Genomic DNA, 20,234 nt, shown 5'->3' with positions numbered 1-20,234 from the left:
AGCCCACGTAAGTAAACCATTGCCTTCCATTACCCAGCTGTTGGACTAAGACCCTTCTGGCATCCCCATTATGTCCAGCTGTTAGGGTCAGATAACTTCAGACACAAATGTATTGCTGCCATACCCAGGAGTAGCCACGAGGATGTTTATCACTTCTGAAAGAGTAGAATAGGCTCCATATAATTTAGTTTCGAGGGGTGCAGTTAAAGCTGTGAAAGACCCCAAATTACCTTTTCAGGCTCATCGTCCTAAGAGCTGCTTTCAGAAATGCAGATGAGCCTGCAATTTTTCAAGAAGCTGTACTGAGGGTCGATGAGTAAATAGAAAAATAAAACACACAGATCGGTATGTCCAAGAGATTTAATGTATTTACGTCAGGCAGACCTGTGCATGCTCATTTGAAAGAAAGACAAACTTGATGTTATTGAACTTGATGTTGTTGAGGCATACTTGGCCATGGCTGGATTAACTTTTGTAATCAGAAAATACTTTATCTCTGGTAAATGTTGACACGGAGGAGGAGCAGGTAGGTCATGTGGTTCATGCATGTGGTTCATCTTGCTTGGGGTCTACACCACCTGCTGGACCTGCCACCATCTTTTTGATTGTGTTGTGTTCTATGTGGTGGGGAATGAAATAGTTCCTATTGCACCATCAAAACCACTCCTTCCCCCTGGGAGTGTATCCCACCCCAGAATATAACAGACAAAACCACGAATGAAAGCAAAGCAGTTTTTTTTGTACTGTATTTTTGCATGTTTTATTTATGTTTTGACTAGAGTTGTGTCAGCATGGAAAGACAGCAAGCAACTCATCCATGCCATTTATAGTTTGATTTCTACAGGTTGGGCACTCTTGGTCTTTTACAGCATGAAAATACTTGAGATCTTATCCTTATAATACATTTTTGTCATGGCAACCCGTGGGCTTTTTGTTTTCTTCTGGCTTTTTATTTTATTTTTTGTCATGAGCACTCACACATCTTGTCCTGTAAAAATTAAATTAGATGGATACTGGGATATTCTTTCTTAATCTGCAACACTGTTGCAAATGTAAAATGTATTTTTTTTCCCCACAGTTTTTGTGAGGCTCTCCTGGAACAAACAAAAAGGTTATAATAGAAGTCATTTTATTTGGATAACTTGTATGAGTAGCAACAACTACTTTACATTCAAATATGAACCTAGCTTACATAGAATAAGAAGTGTTGTCTCTCCCCTGGCTTTGCTACACTATGCATTCGAAACGAATTTCTTTCAGGACCCTTTCATTCACATAGTTCAGAATTGCTTCAGTGGGTGCTCATTCTCTGAGCTACGCCTGGCTCAATTACATACAACAATGCAAATTTTCAGAAGGCAACCTTGGAGAGCAGTTGGTGTCAGCTTAATTCTGCTCCTGGTGATAAGTACAGAAATTATACCATTGATTTCAATTGGAACAGAATTAAGGCAACTGTAAGTACTTTTGGAAATGCTACCACACATTTTTAATCAATTGTGTTTAACTATAGCAAGTTAATTTAAAAAAAAAAAAAAAAAAAGAATAAATAATAACAAGCAAGTTCTAGACTGCTTAAAAAAAAAAAGGAAAAATCCATTTAAATCATGTAAAATAAAACCCATTTTGTTGTAAACAGGCAGTACTAAGTAACCAAGAATTCATGGTTCCATCTGGATGTTAACTCTATTTCAATATCAACAAGGATTGGTCATAGGCCTAAAACACCCAAATATTTTCAAATATATTCATAAATAATCAGTCTGTATATATCATAATTTTTCTTACTGCATGTCAAAAACATGGACTAATGCTGTACTCTCTAAAAAAAGAAAAATGAGCAATTATCTTTGCTTTTGGCACAAAAAGTACAAATAAAGAACTACCAAATTAGTCTTTATTAGCCCTACCTTCCTTCTTCTTCTTTCTTTTTTTTTTTACAAAAGTCTTAAATATAGGTTATTATGTAAACACTGTGCACACACTGGGAGTCTGATCCTGGCCTGTTGAAATCAATGGCAAATTTCCCATTACCTGCAGTAGTGCAAGATCAAGCTCCAAGTTAGTACGGTACATACGAGCCTAAGTCATCGAGTGAGCCATGGATTCAGGACACCAAAAGCTCAAGGTGCCTGTTTCAAAACCAGCTGCCTGAGGAGTCAGATGCAGTGCTGAAAACCTTCCTGCACATGTTGGAGTTTTCTTGATGGAGAGGGTATTCACAACCTTCCAACGTTTCTGCTTTCCCTCTCCTTGCAGTGTATCGTCTGCCAGAGGGTAAGCTTTCATACTTGGTCACAGAATGCCTGTGAAGATACAATGTGGTGGTCCGGCATTAGCAAATTGATGCAAAACTGTGCCCTGTAGGTGAGACTAGAGACAAATACTTTATGTACGAAGTTACACTGCCACAATGTATGGGTATAATCCAACAATGTTTTAGCATCTGTAGACTAAGACACTTAACAGATTCTTAGGATTTCCTGGACATCCTCAAGTCCTTTAATTCCTCTCAGGCTTACCACCTTTTGATTAAGAAAACACTTTATGGAAATCCAGCACAGGCTCAGTAAATGTTATTGCCTCTAGGTCTTAGCAAATAGGGATTAGGAAGAGGTAGTAACGAGGCTTCTCACATGGCAATGCAGCTAGTACTTTTGGCTACTGGAAGGCATCTTTCACCTTATCATCCCGTTGTTTAGATCTCAGGAAAGCTGATACCATAACAAAATAATACAGCACACAACAATTACGAGGTCTCAACACACGAGGCATCTTTACTGATGCTAATAAATAGCAGATCGTAAGCTCGTTTGTGGCTATGCACTTACTCTCTTGCTAGTGGAAAAGAGAACTACTGCCAGCAGTGTTTCTGGTCACCATCAGAACTGATCATACTCTAGGGACCAGTGTCCTTCACATCAATTAGTTGATTTGTTAAACCAAAGTAGAAAACTGGATAAAAGTGCACATTCAGAGCAAGGTAGTGATCTTCTCAAAAGTCTTTCTGAATCTCAGAGGTGAGGGACAGGGAAGAACAGGTTAATAAGAAGTTGGTGTGTCTGAGAGTCTGTATTGCACCTGCTTATGTTAGGCTGAAATTTGCTCTCTGTTGTGTATCTCCCATGGCTGCAAACACCAAAAATTCCAGATTGAGCAGCTAGCTGGAAGTACACCCCATAAATTGTACCTGTTAGTTCTTACCTGAAAGGAGAGCCAACTCTGTCCATCTGCATACAGACTAAGAAGGGGTACTGTGAAAACTGCACCGTGGAGATAAAGTCTAATGCTGTTTCAATTTCCAAAGTGGTTTCCATACCAGTTTTTAGAAAGAAGGAATCCACCTCAGCATTACCAGCTACAAACATGGCTATCCTGCAAATAAATTCAGGCACTGCAATTAATTCAAAACACATCAATAAGGAGATAAACTGCAAACACTCTAGCTTACACTAGATCTGCCCTCAGAGGAGCCTGTTTCAGGTAAATGTATATAAATTTAGAAGAGATTATTAGGAACTGACATTTCCCAAGTGAGGGGGTAAAAGAGAACTACCAGTGTTCTCCATACGCATAACTGCTCTTTAATTTCAGCTCATCTGAAAGGTCTTTTATATTTACATTTTTCTGACTGTAACTACCAGAGCTGAGGAGCATGAACTTCATAGAGCTACAGCACCCACTGGGGGGTATCTCACCGGTTCTTGACGTTGGTTTTGGACTCCCTGTACCACAGGCTGAACTCCATCCCTCCTGAGATGTCAATGGCCAGGCCCCCTTGGAAGTCTGCACTTGCTCTTGGTCCGGATTGCAGCTGGAACTCCTGGAGGTGTGAGGAAGCACGGGTATATCCCTGTTACTGGCTGCAGACCTTACTGGTTTCCATCCTGCCTTCTGTACTACTGCCAGCAGGCTCTGCTGGGAGGCCAGCTCACATAGAACAAACTCCTCTCTGCAGCCCCAGCATTGATGCAATGTCGTGTGGCTTTTTCAGCATACCCAAAGGTAGTATGAATTACAGCTTCAGTGGCTAGCTGGCCAAGGCCGTAAGTTAATGCACCTTATTTGCCATTGGTAATTTGCATTTAATGCATTTTCCATCAACTATCAAGTATGATTATAGCTTCTTGAAACCTCTGTGACTGGGTTGGAAACCTACCATGTGCAATCAATTTTGAAGCAACTATAGCTCAGGGAGACAGCAACTCATTATTTTCAAATTTTGACACACAGACAGGATTTGAAAATTCACTTTGCTTGGCAATCTAACTCACTTTATATAGCTGTTTTCCTTCCCTAAGAAGGGATTAATTCACTGTTTTACAAGAGCCACGAATTCAGGAAAAAATCATTCTGATCATGTCACTCACACACAAGGACACTGCTTCCTCTCTGCCAGCTGGTTGTCTCTCATCCCACGGATTGTGTGTCTGTAGCATTCTCATCAGCTGCAGGCATTTGCAGGTGTGTGAATACCTAATTTCCTCCCTCTTTTTGATGTTCAGGCACCTTAAAAGTCTCTCTCCTCCTAGCTACCCAGTAGTTTAGTGGTTCCAGCTAAGGCTTTCTGAAGGTTCAAGAAAGAAGCAGCAGGTACAGTCTGTTATCCAAACCCCTATAGCAGGGAGTAGCAGCCGGTGAGGCCTTATTCAATATTGAAGTTTTCCTTCTATAATCAAGGACTTTCAGAACTGTGGTAGTTTTCATAGTTACTTTTCTTTTTAGGGTAAACAGTCTCTTTAGTAGAGCCAACTTAGTAGTCAATTGCTGCTGAAGCGGGCTTGAGATTGAAAACAAGAATGTAGTTGGCTGGCTATTGCTTACAAATCCAGTATGACCATGCTCACTAGAGACACTGCGTGCTCTTATTTCTTACTTTTGCACAGGTAAAAACCATGGCTTGGGAGTAATTGTCCTTCCAAAAGCAAAAGCTGTTTTTCTATATATTGGAAATAGGGAAAGAATACTTTCTGAGTTAATTAAAAAATCCTTGTTAGTCTGTTTAGATATGGCAATAAGCACCGCTTTATTTTACTTCTCTTTTAATAAGGATTGAATTGGTCAGTAGTTGTTAATGAGTGAGGTAGGTAACAGAATACATTCTGACAGAGATACATATGCACAGCCAGAGCAGCAGATATTTTAAAATGCATTGTCAAATTGCATCTAAGAATGTAAAAGTACAACTGGCTTGCAATGCTACACAACTTGAATTCTTTAAAGGCATTAAATTCCCCAGACCTTCAGCTAGAGTGAAGTCAAGTTTGTCATTGAAACCAGTAATGAATCCAGGGAGCACTGCTCTTATGTTTTACTAGTTCATCTATGTCCTAATTTAGAGGTCAGCACTGTCCTTTGCCTCATGCGCAAATCCAGGCCAGGCTGATGGGAGGTGTAAATCACAGGGACCTAGCCTTCTCAGGGGCAATATTTTTTTCTGTCCCTTCCTATTTTAAGCTTTGTGTGTCATTTACAGTGGAAAATGTCACCTGAAATATTGGAATTAGTAGCTAGTTGCTGTTTAAGATGCTGATATAGTTTGTTTCAGTAAAGTTTCTTTATATTTTGTACTGATAGCTCAACTGCCCAGGGACTGCTGGAAAAGGCACTTCTTTGAGACCTGGCTATCTTCCACTGGGGTCTGGCTTTTGAATGGTTTCTCTGATCTATTAGTAAAGTATTTAATTTCTCTGTGCCTTTGGCAAGTGTGTTGCCTAGGAGAAATATTAACATGCTAAACTTAATGCAGGTGACTTTAGAGTCTCAAATACAGTTTTATGAGAGTTGTTTATTTTATAGAGGCAATGATAGCTTTTGGACTGTTATTCTTAGCTGTCAGACTGTGCTGTGACAGCTAGCAATGGCTGTAAAACACTGCCTTGAGTTATGTGAGAAAAGACGTTACAGACAGTGGGCAGGAGCATAAAATCTTGGAAATCACCTCTCCGTGAAGTGTGTCTACCAGGATTACTGCAGCTGTAAAGTTAAGGAGGAACTTATTTAATAGATTTTACAGCACTGTAAGTATACATCTGTTTTGGTCTTGCTGTGCAAAATGATCCTCACAAACATTAACTTCTCTAGTATTTAAAAGTAACTTTTCTCAAAAATCATGCTGCTCTGTTGCAATAATGACAAAGTATTAAATAAGTTATTTTCAGACAATTCAATGTCTCTGTTTTTACGCTCAAGTCTTGGCTTCCAAGCCATCCTTGTACCGCTTGGTTTCAACTGCACTGTCCCTACCTTATGTATGTTTTTTGGCCTATGCCGAAATCAACACTGTGGCTGGCTGTGGCACACTGAGTTGTGGTGTCACAGAGCAAGCACTTTTCCACATGCCTACTTTTCATCTCTGATAGAAGATAAATCCAGATTTGTCTTGGTTGCATACAGTATGAGTTTGTAAGAGGGCTTGTATTCTGGTCAAGCATGGTGAGGGTAAGTGGAGGCAGTACTCAACCATCAAGAAGCTAGTTTTACTATGGCTCTCTTGCACTGTTTTTCCTCAGTTCCAGTATTATGTCATATATACTTCCAGCCTAACAGTGATTTCTGGTTCAGCTGTAGTCGTGGTTAAAGGCTTTGCCAGGTAGAAGCATTTCTAATGAAGCTTCAATGGGCTATATGTAACAATCCAAACACAGCTGATGTTGATGCTGTTCTGGAATGTCAATGTTAAACCATTCTTAGAAAAACACATTATGTTTAAAGAGTCACTCAGCCCAAAGCTGTGTTCAGTGGTGTTTTAAGCGATTTTTGCCTCTGTGGGCCTAGAGGAAAGAACAAGTGCCTTTCTGGTTGTAAATGCTCACTTTTGGTTGTGTCGACTGATCCTAAGAGACCTAGGCAGCAACTCTGCTAGTGGCAACTGAAGGGAGAAAGGGTGGGATCCTATCTAATCATGGAGCTGCCCAGACTTCCAGAGAATCGGTGGCTGACCGAAAATGATACGCTGTGATACTGCTAAAAATGGCATGTAGTCCCAGCACTGATGTGCTCCAGACTTTTATGAGGTTCTCTGAAGATGAAGAGTGGCAGAGCTCTTGGGGTGTTCAGCCAGCTGATTCTGCCAGAGTATGTATGGAGCTTGATGCATGCACAGCAGATGGAAATATTTAGTTCTGTAAACACCATGCTCATATGATCATCTTTCTCGTCTCTGCAGCCTGTTTGTTAAACAGGCCATGATAAAGATTTGCCCCTTAATCTGTGTGTGAGATTGCTATTGGAATGAGCTTTAGTTTGACAATTTCTGCATTACCTGGGAAGATCTCTAGACTTATGATACCCTTGTAAAGTGGCTGAGCTGGGTTCAGGATGAGGAAAGATGTTATGTGCAAGGCATGTTTATGTGTCACTTTGATTGGAGTGTTTTCTCTTCATCTGCTTTTGGCATTTTCTTTCGCCAAGAATGAACAACCATCTGCCAGGTAACAAGGTTGTCTCTCTGCACTTTGGCATATAAGTCATATTGCCAGTAATAATCCCAAAGTCGAGCAGTTCTCTGAATACCCCAGTTCATGGAGTGAAGTTTGAAACATTTCTTGAGCCCCATGTTACAGTTAAATCTACAAGTTCTAAGGTGATGCTTGTTTGGAATGAGCAGAAATATCAAACCAAATTCTGGCACTGCACTTTAACATGTCTAGACACTTAGTCCTCCAATAATATTAGATGTGGTTGGTTATATTTGTATATGAGTCTATATTTAGGCGTAAAAAGAACAGATCACTTGAGGTGACAATTATACAAAAACTTTGTAATATCCATTTTAATTCTTGTTTTAGCCTGGCTGTAAGCATATGAAATTTGTACCTCGTAGCAATGTTCTTTGAAGGTGAGTTAGCTGGGAAAACTGGACTACTGGTGATTCATTAATTCATGATCTGACAGTTATTGCCTCATTGCATGTAAGATCTTTGGACAATTTTTGAAGAGTAAAACTTAGAGTAAACAAGAAACTGTTGGAGAGGAGACAACAGCTGATAGGAATATGAGTTTTCTACTCTAGCATTTTCACAGTTGGATTTGGTTTTAGTCAGTGTTACTGTGTTTTCTAGAATGATATCTGTTCCCACCATTGTCCTAGATAGCTTTTTATGTAGTTTCGTTCTTGCCTTTCATATTTATAACTTTTCTATTTCTCCCATATAAGAGAAGCCTACATAGCACTGATCAAATTTATTGACATTAGAACGGGAAAATAAGATGCTCTACGTGGAAGACAGAGTATTTCTTTTTAAGAGACAGAAAAAGAAGCAAAAATATGCTATTAGTACCTGTGAGTAGTCTGTCAGGAGGATAAGTCCTTTCACGACGCTAATGGGATCTCCCGTTGCTGAGAGCATTTTAGACATTAAATCACCATAGCCTTGGAAAAATGTAACTGGCCTGAGTTGGATATCAAACAAAATGGCTGACATGCCAGCAAAGGAGTCCAAGTTTTCCTCGCCTTCATCAGGAGTTGCAGCTATTATGGTCTCTAGACCTTGAGCTTCAATCACCACCTAAGAAGTAACAGTGGTGCAGAATCAGTGAAAACACTCTGCCTAATACAGGCTAATAACAATCATGCATGTTTTCTTAATGCCTAAAAGCCTAACTCTAATTTATTTAGTTGTAGGTTAAAAATTATGAGGTTATGACTTATGGGAACAAGGTGTAGCAACTAGAATAACGGAAAATAAAATAATCTCACTTTGCCCACAAGCGCAATCTTACTTTCAATCATGTTTTCCTTTTATATATGTGACCATTTTCCATACACATGCCATAGACACAAAAATTTTCGGTGCAATTTTTGTCCTGTAGAAATTTAGGAGGATTATAATATTGAAGGCACTTGCCAACTTTCATAAAATGCCAAAATGGAGATATCTCATTTAAATCTCTGATTCAAAGGGGTTTATTATTGTCTGCTGCAATTTTTTTCCTTTTTGTGGACTGTTATCTGGCCACTGCAGCAAACTTTACAGTCTTAAGCATTAACTAAATTAAGGAGTTCTAAGAAGAAGCCCACATATGGGCTTATTTTTTTAGTACAGTGTGGCTGTTTTACCTGTCCAGCATGAAGTTGAGCATTTTTGTCAAAAACATGGATGTTCAAGTTGCTTCTTCTTAAGATGCCAGAGCCTGAATAGAGGATGTCTAGGCTGTACGTGGATGATATATCAGGACCACCTTAATTAAAAAGATAGAAGCACCTGTGACTAAACTAGTGGTTTAATCAGATGTTTGGGGATAAAAGCAGGGTTGTAAGACAGTTTCCTGGTTACATACGTGTAATATAGCCAGAGTAAGCAGAGGAAGATCCTGGCTTGGAGAAGCGCTCATAGTTATGAGCACGCATGTCCTTCAGAACTTTCCGAACTGTTTTGCTGTAGTATTTTGAAACAAACAGACAAACAAGAACATAGACACAAAAATGATATGATAACTCTAACAATGTACTACTCTTCTTTAGAAACATAAAATCTAAGAAGGCATCTTTCCTACTGGGAAATTCACTCTTTCATTTTCCCATGAAAAGAAATTAAACTTATGCTTCTAACTCTCTCCTAACTGAGAGCTTCTTCTCCAATTTGAGCTACTCCTGCAGTCATAGATAGAAAGACAAGCAAATGAAGGTCTTGCTTGAAAACTAATATTGTTGAGCAGAAGAGATACTTTGATTATTTTCTACTACTTTGATGTTTATATCTTTTCTTGTTCATTGGTTTTTGAAAATCTAAAAGCAAGAGTCCCACCAAATGGACAGAATTACAACCAACAGGAGAAGTTTCCTACAGCAATGCAAGTTAGATGCCTAATTCTAATTTGTACCTCTGAAAGTGGAACTAGCTGTTAAATTAATGTCATTGAAATGCACAAGTTAACTCTGAAATAGCCATTCTAAAAGTGGCACAAACGTCAAGTGTTCTCTTATGCTGCCTTTAAATTTTACAGGAGTAACTAATAAGAACCTGTGTTTTTCACGTGTCTACAAAGATGTAAGAAATCAATGTATTTATTTAAACAGAATTTAATGTACCTTGAAGGCTTTTCAAGCTGAAGTATATCTTGGATTATGGAGAGCATGTACTTGTTCATTTCCAGAGGCAGTTCACCTATGGAGAGCAGGATGTTTTTCACTTCCATGTAGGATGGGTTACTGTTCAAGATGATAGCAGCTGCAGTGGTTCGCACTGTCTTCTCATGGACTTTACGATTCTGGTGGTATATCCTATTCATTGTTTTCCTCACCTGGGGAGGAAGCAGATTGTTCAGTCAGTGCTCAACTCACATAGATGACTGAGCAAAGTAAAGCTTAGAATCTCATTTAGAATATCATCTTAAGCTTTGTTTATAGCTAAGACTAATATATTAGGATATATTTTCAGCTCTCCATTCTTCGTGGCCCTTCTGGAACGCATGAGACATGTTCAGCTCAGTGCCCAAATGTAGAAATGGATATCTGCTATGCTCTCAGCTGCAGTTCAAATACAGTCTTCCACACTATGACAGCAGGATTGTAAATAAATGGGAGTACTAAGATCAAAATACTACATCAGTAATAAGATCCAGAGAAAGACTTACTTGACTGTTAAGGAAAGATATATTAAGATTAAAAAAAAAAAAAAATATCCTGCAATGTTCACTTCCTTGTTTGCACTTGTGGTGGGCCTACATCCCTGACAAGTTTATGGGTCATCTTTGTTACATGGAGAGCCGTGTGGCCTCTGATATGTGCAATGCCAGGGCAGCACCCTGACAATTCCAGCAGATATGAAATGGGCTGCAGGGTAACGCAGCAGAAGCGGGACCTCTGCTATTTTGAATCACCTCTCTTACCACTGTGGGCTGCAGCTATTTCACCCTTTTCATAGATCATCTATTCTCCTGGGTAATGTGAAAGCACAAGAGCGGGGGTTGCATATGTTCCTATCTGTCTCTAATGTCTCCTCCATTTCACAGAGGAGGCAGCTCCCTTGCAAAGGAAGCTCCAATTTGCCCTGCAGATTTCCTCCCATCTTTAATGGTTGCATCTGACTCTGGATCCAAAGGTTAAGTAGCACTGGTAGGCTGAAAGCTGGGATTTAGCAAACAAAAATGCACAGAGTTTTCTGGCTAGAAATGAAGCACATGTAGTAATTTCCCAGAAAAACATATGTGGGGTCATCTTTAAGAGTGAGACTGACAAATGTATTCTGTTAATTATACTTTCATTAATACAGTCTCTTGCACTTCTTTTCTTGGGCAGTGTATTTCCTTACCTCGTTGGTGAGAAAAGAAGGATCGTATCTCTGTAAGGTGGTAACAGCAGCATTGCTGATGTGCCCTTCTTCTGACTCTGCATACTTCAGAAGCAGTGGAATTGCTTCGGGAAGGAGTGCGTTCTTCAGTGCCAACAGGTACATCCTCACATTGTCATCTTTCTTAGGTTTTTCCAATCTACCTAGAATCAACTTCTTGGCTTCTACAACAGCCTGAAGAAAATAAACAGCATATTTAAGTGGTTGTCATAACTCCACCTCCTTCCCCCTGAAAAACAGGAGCAGCAGAGCTGACAGGCTAGGCAGAAAGTAAAAGTTTTGTTAAACGAGGGAAAATTGGGAATAATCCACAGGAATTGGAAGACATTAGATTAAAGTAAAAAGCTGGCAAAACAGATGGTTAAAAAAATTACTCTGTTTCTTAAACTCAGGAATTTATGGGCTTATATTAAAACAGGGAGGAATATGCTGCATGTGTCCCTCATGCTTTCCCAGTAACATTGGCAGGGTCTGCTCATGGGTGCTGCAGACCAGAATTCAGCGAACAGCAAATATTTACCGGAAGCTTGCAGCCTTCTCTGTCACACAGCTTTCGGATGAGCGCTCCCATGACAATGACAAGAGTTTCTCTGATTTCTTCATTTGCAATATCACCCTTGAACTTTGACTGTTAGGCAAAAGCAACACTGTTAGTCCCACTGTTGAAGTATGTACCACATGACACTCATGTAGCAGGATGACTGTGGGTATTAGTGCAACACAGAGGCAGTGATTACTAACATCCTGGGCTCAGGCTAAGTAGAGCACTGGGCTGTCATTACATATAATAGAGTGCCCTTTTTCCCTCCAGCTGCATTTAGTGTCTCAAATAGCAGAAGTCACTTTGAGGCCTTGTTTTGCTTTGATTTCTAGAAAAGGAATGTTAAATGGTGGCAGGACTTTGTTAAGGCTTTTCATTTCTAATTGTTCTGCTAACACTCAGAATAACGTTGTTTTCCAGGTAGTAGATGCTGGTAATATTTTACAAAGTAAATAGACTTTTTGTCTGGATTTTACAAAGTGTATGTGTTTCCAGGATATAAGTTCCTGGTACACTTCGAGGAAACCTTGGAAGGGGTAATGAGGAAAACTGGAAGCAGTCCTTTTTCCTTCCCTTCCCCTTTTGAGAGCGATGAGGCTCAAAGTAATAACTTCATTGTATCTGTTTTGACACACTTGACTTACAGTTAAAGTTCTCAGGAGCATTTCACTGGGGTGAGAAGCAAATCCACAGGCATATAGGAATCGCTCCTGCAGAATGGAAGTGCTTGCATCCTTAAAGTCAAGAAACTCCAGTATGGCTTCCAGTGATGCTGGCGTCTGAGCAGAGGTTATGGCATCCACTATCTGTGGACTACAAAGATGTGGAAATTAACTTATTATAATGACCTAGAAAATACTGAAAGGATTTTGCTGCATATGGAAATAAGTTAGTGTGCTGACAGATCTATTCATTCCAGGTAAAATACAGAACTTGTTACAATTTCTGGCAAAAATCATGTCCCTGAATGCTTCCTTATCAAAATAGCAGATAGACTTTTATCCATGGATAAAAGTATTTGAACTTATGCAAATACAGGATAAGGTTAAAAATTCTTTTTTTCTGATTTATATTTCAACTGAAATGATTGGCAACTTAAGAAGAACAAGCTTCTACACAACCTTCTATGGTTCCTGAGTTACTCACAGGTTTATTATTTCTGTTGTAAACTGCTATAATTTGCTTGAAAGATGCTGAATGCGCAGCGGTACTCAGAAATGATTTTCAACTCCCAAGTTTAGATGCACATGCTGGTCACACAAACTCCAATCTAAGGACAGTATTCAGGCATGGACCACCCCCTTCTCTGGTGTATTTGCATGTGAAGGCAACCAATGGGAAAGCCAAGAACAAATTAGAGAGTGTTCCAGAACTAGCAACAGGGATGAGAAACTGAAGGCTAAGCTACAAAGCATGTTTGCCTTGTGTTGTAATTATACTCTTAGTGGCCAAATAATGTGCTGCAAATAGCACAGATTTAAAACAAGCAAACAAAAAAAACTCTTATTTTCCTGTAGATGGTACTGAATTCTGTTTTTGTATTCTTAGAAAGTTACCAGAACTGAACTTGTTTGCGTGTAACTTGCTCTTCTGCAGGTTTAAGTAACTTAAACACTTTGAAAGCTTATTCACGATGACTTACAGGAGTTCTTTACTTTCGGTTTTAATAATCTGAAGTATCTCCTCTTTTGTAGCTTTTCTGGTGTTCTGAATGAAGGATAAGAAACTTCTTGCTGCTTCAGCTTTGGAAAGTTTTTCAGGATGCATGTGTTCTTTGATGCTTTTCCAGTGTTCAGAAAGCTGCAAAATAATTCATATTTTGTCAAATCTCTCAGTGCAATCGGGTTTGGAACAAAATGTGATTGGTTAGACTGTCGTTGGAATAAGCTGACTTTTTTTCTTTTGTAAATTCACTGTGCTTTCTGATATGTATGATGTTTGTCTTTTGTTACCTTTTTCTTTTAAGTCAGTTTTTTTAAAGTAGGAGATGGACAATCACCATTTTATAAGTTAATCATATTTTGTTACAACATAATTTCTGAAGTGGTTTGTGTGGAACAGGAGTAAATGCCCCATAAGTAATTTCAATTTCTTATTCATAAAACTGCATAAGATATGAAAGGATTTGTGGTAAGTGTACAAAATGGTAGGAAAGAAGATATCAGAATAAGTTTCTGCTTCTTTGTATGTTGTTGCTGTATTTATTCCTCATGCTACATAGAATCATAGAATCCATAGATTTGCAAGGGATCTGTATAGGTCACGTAGTCCAACTCTCCTGCAAAGAAAAGGGACATCCACTGCTCAATCAGGTTGCTCAGAGCCTGATCCAGCCTGGCCCTCAGTGTCTCCAGGGACAAGGCTTCTACCACATTTCTGGGCTGGGCAACCTGTTCCACTGCCTCACCATCTTCACTGTAAAAGACTTTTTCCTTATATCCAACCCAAATCTCCCCTCTTTTGTTTTGAAACTGTTTCCTCTTGTTCTATCACCACAGACCATGCTAAAGAGTCTGTCCCCTTCTTTCTTGGAGCTCTCTTTTAGGTACTAAAAGGCCACTAACAGGTCATCTTGAAGCCTCCTCTTCTCCAGGCTGTTTCAGCTCTCTGAGCCTGTCTCATAGGAAAGGTGTTTTGTCCCTTGGATCATTTCTGTGGCCCTCCTCTGGATGTGTTCCAGCATGTTCATGTCTATTCTATGCTGAGGACTCCACATCTGGATGCAGTACTCCAGGTGAGACCTCACCAGCACAGAGTAGAGGGGCAGGATCACCTCCCTCAACCTGCTAGCCACACTTCTTTTGATGCAGCCCAGGCTACAGTTGGCTTTCTGAGCTGCAAGGGCACACTGCTGGCTCATGTCCAGCTTGCCATCCACCAATACCCTCAAGTCCTTCTTGGCAGGGTTGTGCTCAATCCTTTCATTCCCCAGCTTGTATTGATAGTCGGTGTTGCCTTGGCCCAAGTGCAGACCTGGCACTTGTATTTGTTGAACCTCATGAAGTTCTCCTGGGCCCACTGCTCAATTCTGTCTAGGTCCCTCTGGATGGCATCCTGACCCCTGGGCGTGTCAACTGCTCCGCCCAGCTTGGTGTCATCTGCAAACTTGCTGAGAGTGCACTCAACCCCACTGTTGATGTAATTCATAAAGTCACTGGAGTCAGTGATCTTCATCCAGACATTGAGACATTTTCCACCACTCTCTGGACTCGATCCTGCAGGCAGTTCTTTGTCCATCAAACAGTTCACCCATCAAATTCATATCTTTCAGATTTGGAAAGAAGGATATTGTGGGGTACCACATGAAAGGCCTTACTGAAGTCCAGATAGATGACATCAGTGGCTCTTCTCTTGTCCATTGATGCAGTGACACCATCATAGAAGGCCACTAGGTTGGTCAAGCCGGACTTGCCCTTGGTGGAGCCATGCTGGTTCTTCCATATCACCTCCCTGCCTTCCATGTGCCTTAGCTTAGCTTCCAGGAGGATCTGTTCCATGACCTTTCCTGGCAAGACGTGAGACTGACAAGTCAGTAGTTCCCAGGGTCATCCTTTTTATCCTTCTTAAAAATAGATGTGATGTTGCCTTTTTTCCAGTCCAGGGACTTCACCTGATTTCCACGACTTTTCAAATATCATTGAGTGTGTCTTGGTGAGCAAATCTGATCTTCGTTCACAGCGTGAGGGACATTGCTTCTCCAGTCCCCTCCTTCCAAACCAATCATTCAAGGGCTGTGTGATGAGCAGTTAATCAGAGAAGACTGAGGCAAAAAAAAGGTGTTGAGTACCTTAGCCTTCTCCTTGTCTGTTGTCACCAGTTATATTTCTGACTTGCATGAGCCAACATGATGCCAAAGCACCTGTATCTATCCTTCCAGCTGCACTCCCATAAGAAACTGGTGCAGGTATTCTGACCTTTCCTCTCTCACTTGCCTGTGCCTCCGTTATCTCAAATTATCGAGAACATTTCTTGGTGAAAACTCAGCTGTTCTCTGTAGGAGTGTTTACTGCAGTTTTCCTGAGTGGGAAATAACACTAGGCACCCATATGATCTCTAAAATACTTCCCCTCTTCATGGGTTTTGTATTAGGCAATAACACTTGAACCCACCATCAAACAGGAGTATCATTCAGCAGTATAGAGTGCAACTGCCATCAACTGTAACAAACAATAATTAGGCAACAGTGATTGAGACATAAGATATTTCCTGGAGATTAATAACCAGCTGGGAGGAGATCATGTTCTGAGGCACAGATGGGTCTGTTAACCTCAACTGGTGATTAGTGCTTAGCACCAAGGTCAGTGTGGCTATTATAAGCTGAAATTGGATAAACATATGGGGCACTTTCTCTTCTCTCTGTTGAAGTTGCACCATCACCCAGAAAAATTTCTCTAACTTCATTAATCCCATATTTTTTTTCTGTTCAGAGCTCAGTTCTTTTGGCTGCTCTTAGTTGGCTTAGCCCTTAGCTCAGGAACACAAGACAGGAGACCATGTCTTCTTTTAGGGATTCTCTAACCACTCAACTGCTACAAGGAGCAGCTGCCTTTTCCTGAAGTGACCATGACTTTAAAAAACAACATCCACAGCTGAATTTAACAAGGGACTTTGACTTTCACAACAGGAAAACAAGCTGTTTGGATTGAATAAGCCAGAGATTCAGGCTCAGATGCACACATCATGTGCATACATCTGCCAAAGCTCAGACAGGAATTGGATTCTCTCTGATCAAATCACAGCAGTTCTGGGCACTCTGGGAAAATTCAAGCCAAGCAGAGATGCCATAAATTGAGAAAGACTTGATTCTGACTGCCAGTGTCTTACCAGCCTATGCAAAGTTCCCTCAGGTTAATTGGGGCCAACATTGAGACCATATGGTACACCTCAGCTACACGGGTCGTTAGCGTAGTAGGTCGTTAGTATCCCTGCAGTACTGCATCTAAACTCATCAGCCTGCCTTCTCCAAGATGTGCTCCCTCCAGCAGGGTGCTGTGAAATACATCTGGAGCTGACTGTAAGCAATCAGGATGTGTCACTACTCCATGGGCATGGCATAGAGATGGACATAATGAGCAACTGGGTTGGTATTTAGACCTTCACCACAAATTGCCAGCAAATCTTTTTCCTTCTACTAAAAACAATGTCAAGTAGACAAGGGAACGCTCCAAATACAAATGTTGCTTCTTTACATTAATTACTTGAGCAGTGAGAAGCAGCTTCTCATGTCAACTACTGCATGGCTTATCCTGTGGGCCTAAGCACACACAGCCCCGAGCCAAACTTTTCAAAGGTTGTCAACACAAAACAGAACAAAAATAATCTCCATTGCAGAAGGGGCAAGCACCTGTTTCTTGTAGGAACCATGAGCATAAAGACATTTTTAGGAGCCATGAACTCTTCTGAAAAGAGCATGCTTTATGATGATGTCTAAATGTAAATCTAGCTCTAAACTTAAATGGAGATGTTGGTATTAATCTCACAGAAGTTGGTGCTGCCACCTGTGCAATGGGGATAGTAATGGCTATTTTACTAAATTCATATAACTAGAGACAAGACTTGTTACGATTTGAAAATGGTAATGAAAACATAAATCTGCAGGACATGTCATGTCAACATGGCATTAATGTATACTATGATATATAAGTACCAAATGTTATGTTGCTGCTTTGGATACAGCGTTCTGTTTATAGACCCCATCTTTTCATAGCAGTTACTGTAAAATACAGTAGAAAGCAAGACTTCATTCTCATCGTGCCATTAGGTTTATAGCTCAGTCCTCAGGCAGTGGTCTGGAATTGTACCCCCTGTTTATTAACTTGGTCTGGAAATTATCTCTATAATCATTATGACAAACAGAGTTCCAAGTGACAAATTGGACAGCACAAACTCTGATGGGCAGAATCTGGGGAAGAGCACCTGTCCCTGCTCTGTTTAAGACCCCATGATGTTCCCTACTCAGAACTGCTTCAGCACGCATGCAGCATCATTTACTATTTCATTTTCAGTGATCTATTTTTTAATCTTCCCTACAACTCTACAAGCTTTAGACAAGATAAATTCTTGCAGTACAATTTTACTCACAAATAGCTAGTTTCAATATAGTAAGGTTTTTGCTCTCACAAGGAATTGAGGATCAACGTTATATGCGCTGAATAGAAGCTTTATCTTGCATATCAAAAATTGACAGCCTTTAATTCAGTACTCCCTTCACTCCTAAATTCATTCCACAATGATAATAGCATCAAAACCACTTGCTCACTGCAGCAATTCATGTTAGTATTTATGATTAATAATTTATGTATTTCAGTAAAACAAAAGATGATGCATTAAAAGTAGGTTCTTGAAGTACAAAGTTTTTTGTAGGTTTAAATGTTTAGGTATGAAAAAATTGGGAGTTTAGTTTGGTTGCTTTTTTTGTTAGGGTTTTTTTTTTTTTTTTCATTCTGATAGAGACGAGAAGAGTATTGAACTTGCCAAGAATACTAAAGCCCCAATATATTTTTTAAATATAAAAATATTTATTAAGTACCTGTAAATTCTTTTAAATAAAAGACCTCCTTTAGGGTCAAGCAGTTAAAATAGGCAGATATATTCCCTGCCTAAGGAATGGCTGGCTACCTTCAATTTCTAGGAGCAGAGAATTATCTATAAACACTGGTCTCCCATCTTTGTAGTCATTTCCCACCCCTTTAACCAGAGGAAATAAGTTTCTGCCAGCTCAAGTTTGGCAAAGATGAAATAAAACAGAAGAGTGTTGCATATCCTAGTAGTCTGAGAAACAATACACTTAATCTTTGAAAGATAGCAAAAAGGCTGGTATTTTTAGAGGTAGTTATTAAAATACCCTCACGTGGTGGAGCACCATTGCATCACTACAGTGCTCCCTACCCTGGGTACCTCTTCTAGTGGACTACTTGGACAGAAACTTCTATTTCCCTCTTGTTTTGCTCAACTAACCACCTTGACATCCTACGAGTCTGTATTTACTTACTGAGGGATATTTCTTGCATTCAGATTTGACTGTCTCTGCTACTAGTGGCACTGAAACGTAACTGGAGTCCAGAGTCTTGATAACACCGGCAACGTGCTTCCCAGCAATCAGTCCAGGGCCAGCTTCTGCTGATTGCAGTTCCAGTCTCTGCCTGTGCATCCATGCATTGAAAACACCATTAGAACTTAAACATTTTGAAGAAACGCAGAAATCTTGTGTAGAGGAAATGAACAAACAGAAGTCTTCACAGACCAAAAATACAGGATACGATTTTTCAGACTCACTTTAAAATGATCAAGTCATGTAAAGTCTATGGTTTTTTAAGGTAACAGAAATACCTAATACTGGTAGGATTCCTGCTAAAGGAATGTGCCATAAAATACCTGAACAGCAAAACAGCAAACTTTCTGAAGCATGGATCTATAGTTTCTGGTAAACCATACAGTTTAATACACATTAATGAAACATTTCATATATTTGTTCACAACAAGATCTGAAAAGAGGGGTTTTGAAAATTTTTGGGCTTTTTCTTTGTTTGTTTTTAATAGCATAATGCTAAGGAGATACCTGAATAATTTCTCTTATATGACTAGCTCCAAACTTTCAGTGTTTTAGAATCTGGGGTCAGGCACAGATCTAACTTTTACTACTGCTTCCTTTCTATGCAGACTTTTTTTTCTATCCTTATGAACTTTCACATAATAGAAATAAAGATCCACCTGGAGTATTTCTTAGCAAGAAGAGGATGCAGAAACATAACTCCCACAGAAGTAATGTGTTTTTAAAAGTGTTTTGGTCAGTTTCAGCTGCTTTCATTCATTTCTTATGGGTGCCATTATTTGTTATTTGCAGTATGGGAGAGCCTTTAATCAAAGTCAGACTAGGTACTCTAAGAAGACAAAAGAGATCTAAATTCTACCCAGAGAGTTCAGAGCCTTAGATCTTAAAGCTGTGAGACAAACATATGTAACCTGACTTGAACCATAAGTCCTATTACCACCAATGACAGTCAAATTTCCCAACTTACTTTGAAACTATTTTGGCACCTGTTTTTCGTCGGGAATTCAGAAGGAAAACGTAATTCTCTTCCGCCTTAATGGATTTAATGAAACTGTCTTCCAGCACATAAATTGTGGCAGATGTGGCTTTTGTGCTGACATCTAAAATCTGAAAGTAATTAAAAAATAAACCAAAGGAAGGCTGGTAAATAAACAGCAGACCAGGAGAAGTTCTCACAGTTCCAAATCACAGCAAAGTACACGATGAAATATAACAAGATGAACTGGGTGCACATGGGTTGATGACATCTCAAGCTAATACTGCAAACAAGGAACTCCCAGGTTTTCACAAATTCCCTGTGCCACAAGCCACTCATTTTGTCAGCATGTGTTTCAAATTCAATATGAGA

At 39.8% G+C, this 20,234-nt stretch overlaps 1 protein-coding gene across 1 annotated transcript in view; it reads right to left on the bottom strand.

Annotated features, from left to right (window-relative positions):
- Nucleotides 1-1,924: 1,924 nt before the first annotated feature.
- The window catches only part of MTTP (microsomal triglyceride transfer protein), a 27,865-nt gene continuing 9,555 nt past the window's right edge, over nt 1,925-20,234 (bottom strand). The window contains exons 6-18 of the mRNA XM_003205751.4: nt 19,854-19,993; nt 18,827-18,977; nt 13,478-13,635; nt 12,480-12,648; nt 11,815-11,922; nt 11,256-11,468; nt 10,034-10,245; nt 9,283-9,380; nt 9,062-9,183; nt 8,283-8,510; nt 3,699-3,823; nt 3,205-3,375; nt 1,925-2,306 (exon numbers count right to left, since the gene is read on the bottom strand). Of these exons, the coding sequence (XP_003205799.1) occupies nt 2,138-2,306; nt 3,205-3,375; nt 3,699-3,823; nt 8,283-8,510; nt 9,062-9,183; nt 9,283-9,380; nt 10,034-10,245; nt 11,256-11,468; nt 11,815-11,922; nt 12,480-12,648; nt 13,478-13,635; nt 18,827-18,977; nt 19,854-19,993 (2,064 nt within the window). The 3' untranslated portion in view covers nt 1,925-2,137. The remainder of the gene's footprint in view (nt 2,307-3,204; nt 3,376-3,698; nt 3,824-8,282; nt 8,511-9,061; nt 9,184-9,282; nt 9,381-10,033; nt 10,246-11,255; nt 11,469-11,814; nt 11,923-12,479; nt 12,649-13,477; nt 13,636-18,826; nt 18,978-19,853; nt 19,994-20,234) is intronic.

Source organism: Meleagris gallopavo, chromosome 4, assembly GCF_000146605.3.
Source record: "Meleagris gallopavo isolate NT-WF06-2002-E0010 breed Aviagen turkey brand Nicholas breeding stock chromosome 4, Turkey_5.1, whole genome shotgun sequence".
Lineage (NCBI taxonomy): Eukaryota > Metazoa > Chordata > Aves > Galliformes > Phasianidae > Meleagris > Meleagris gallopavo.
The sequence above is the reverse complement of the archived record's forward strand: the minus strand, read 5'-3'. Positions and strand labels throughout refer to the sequence as shown.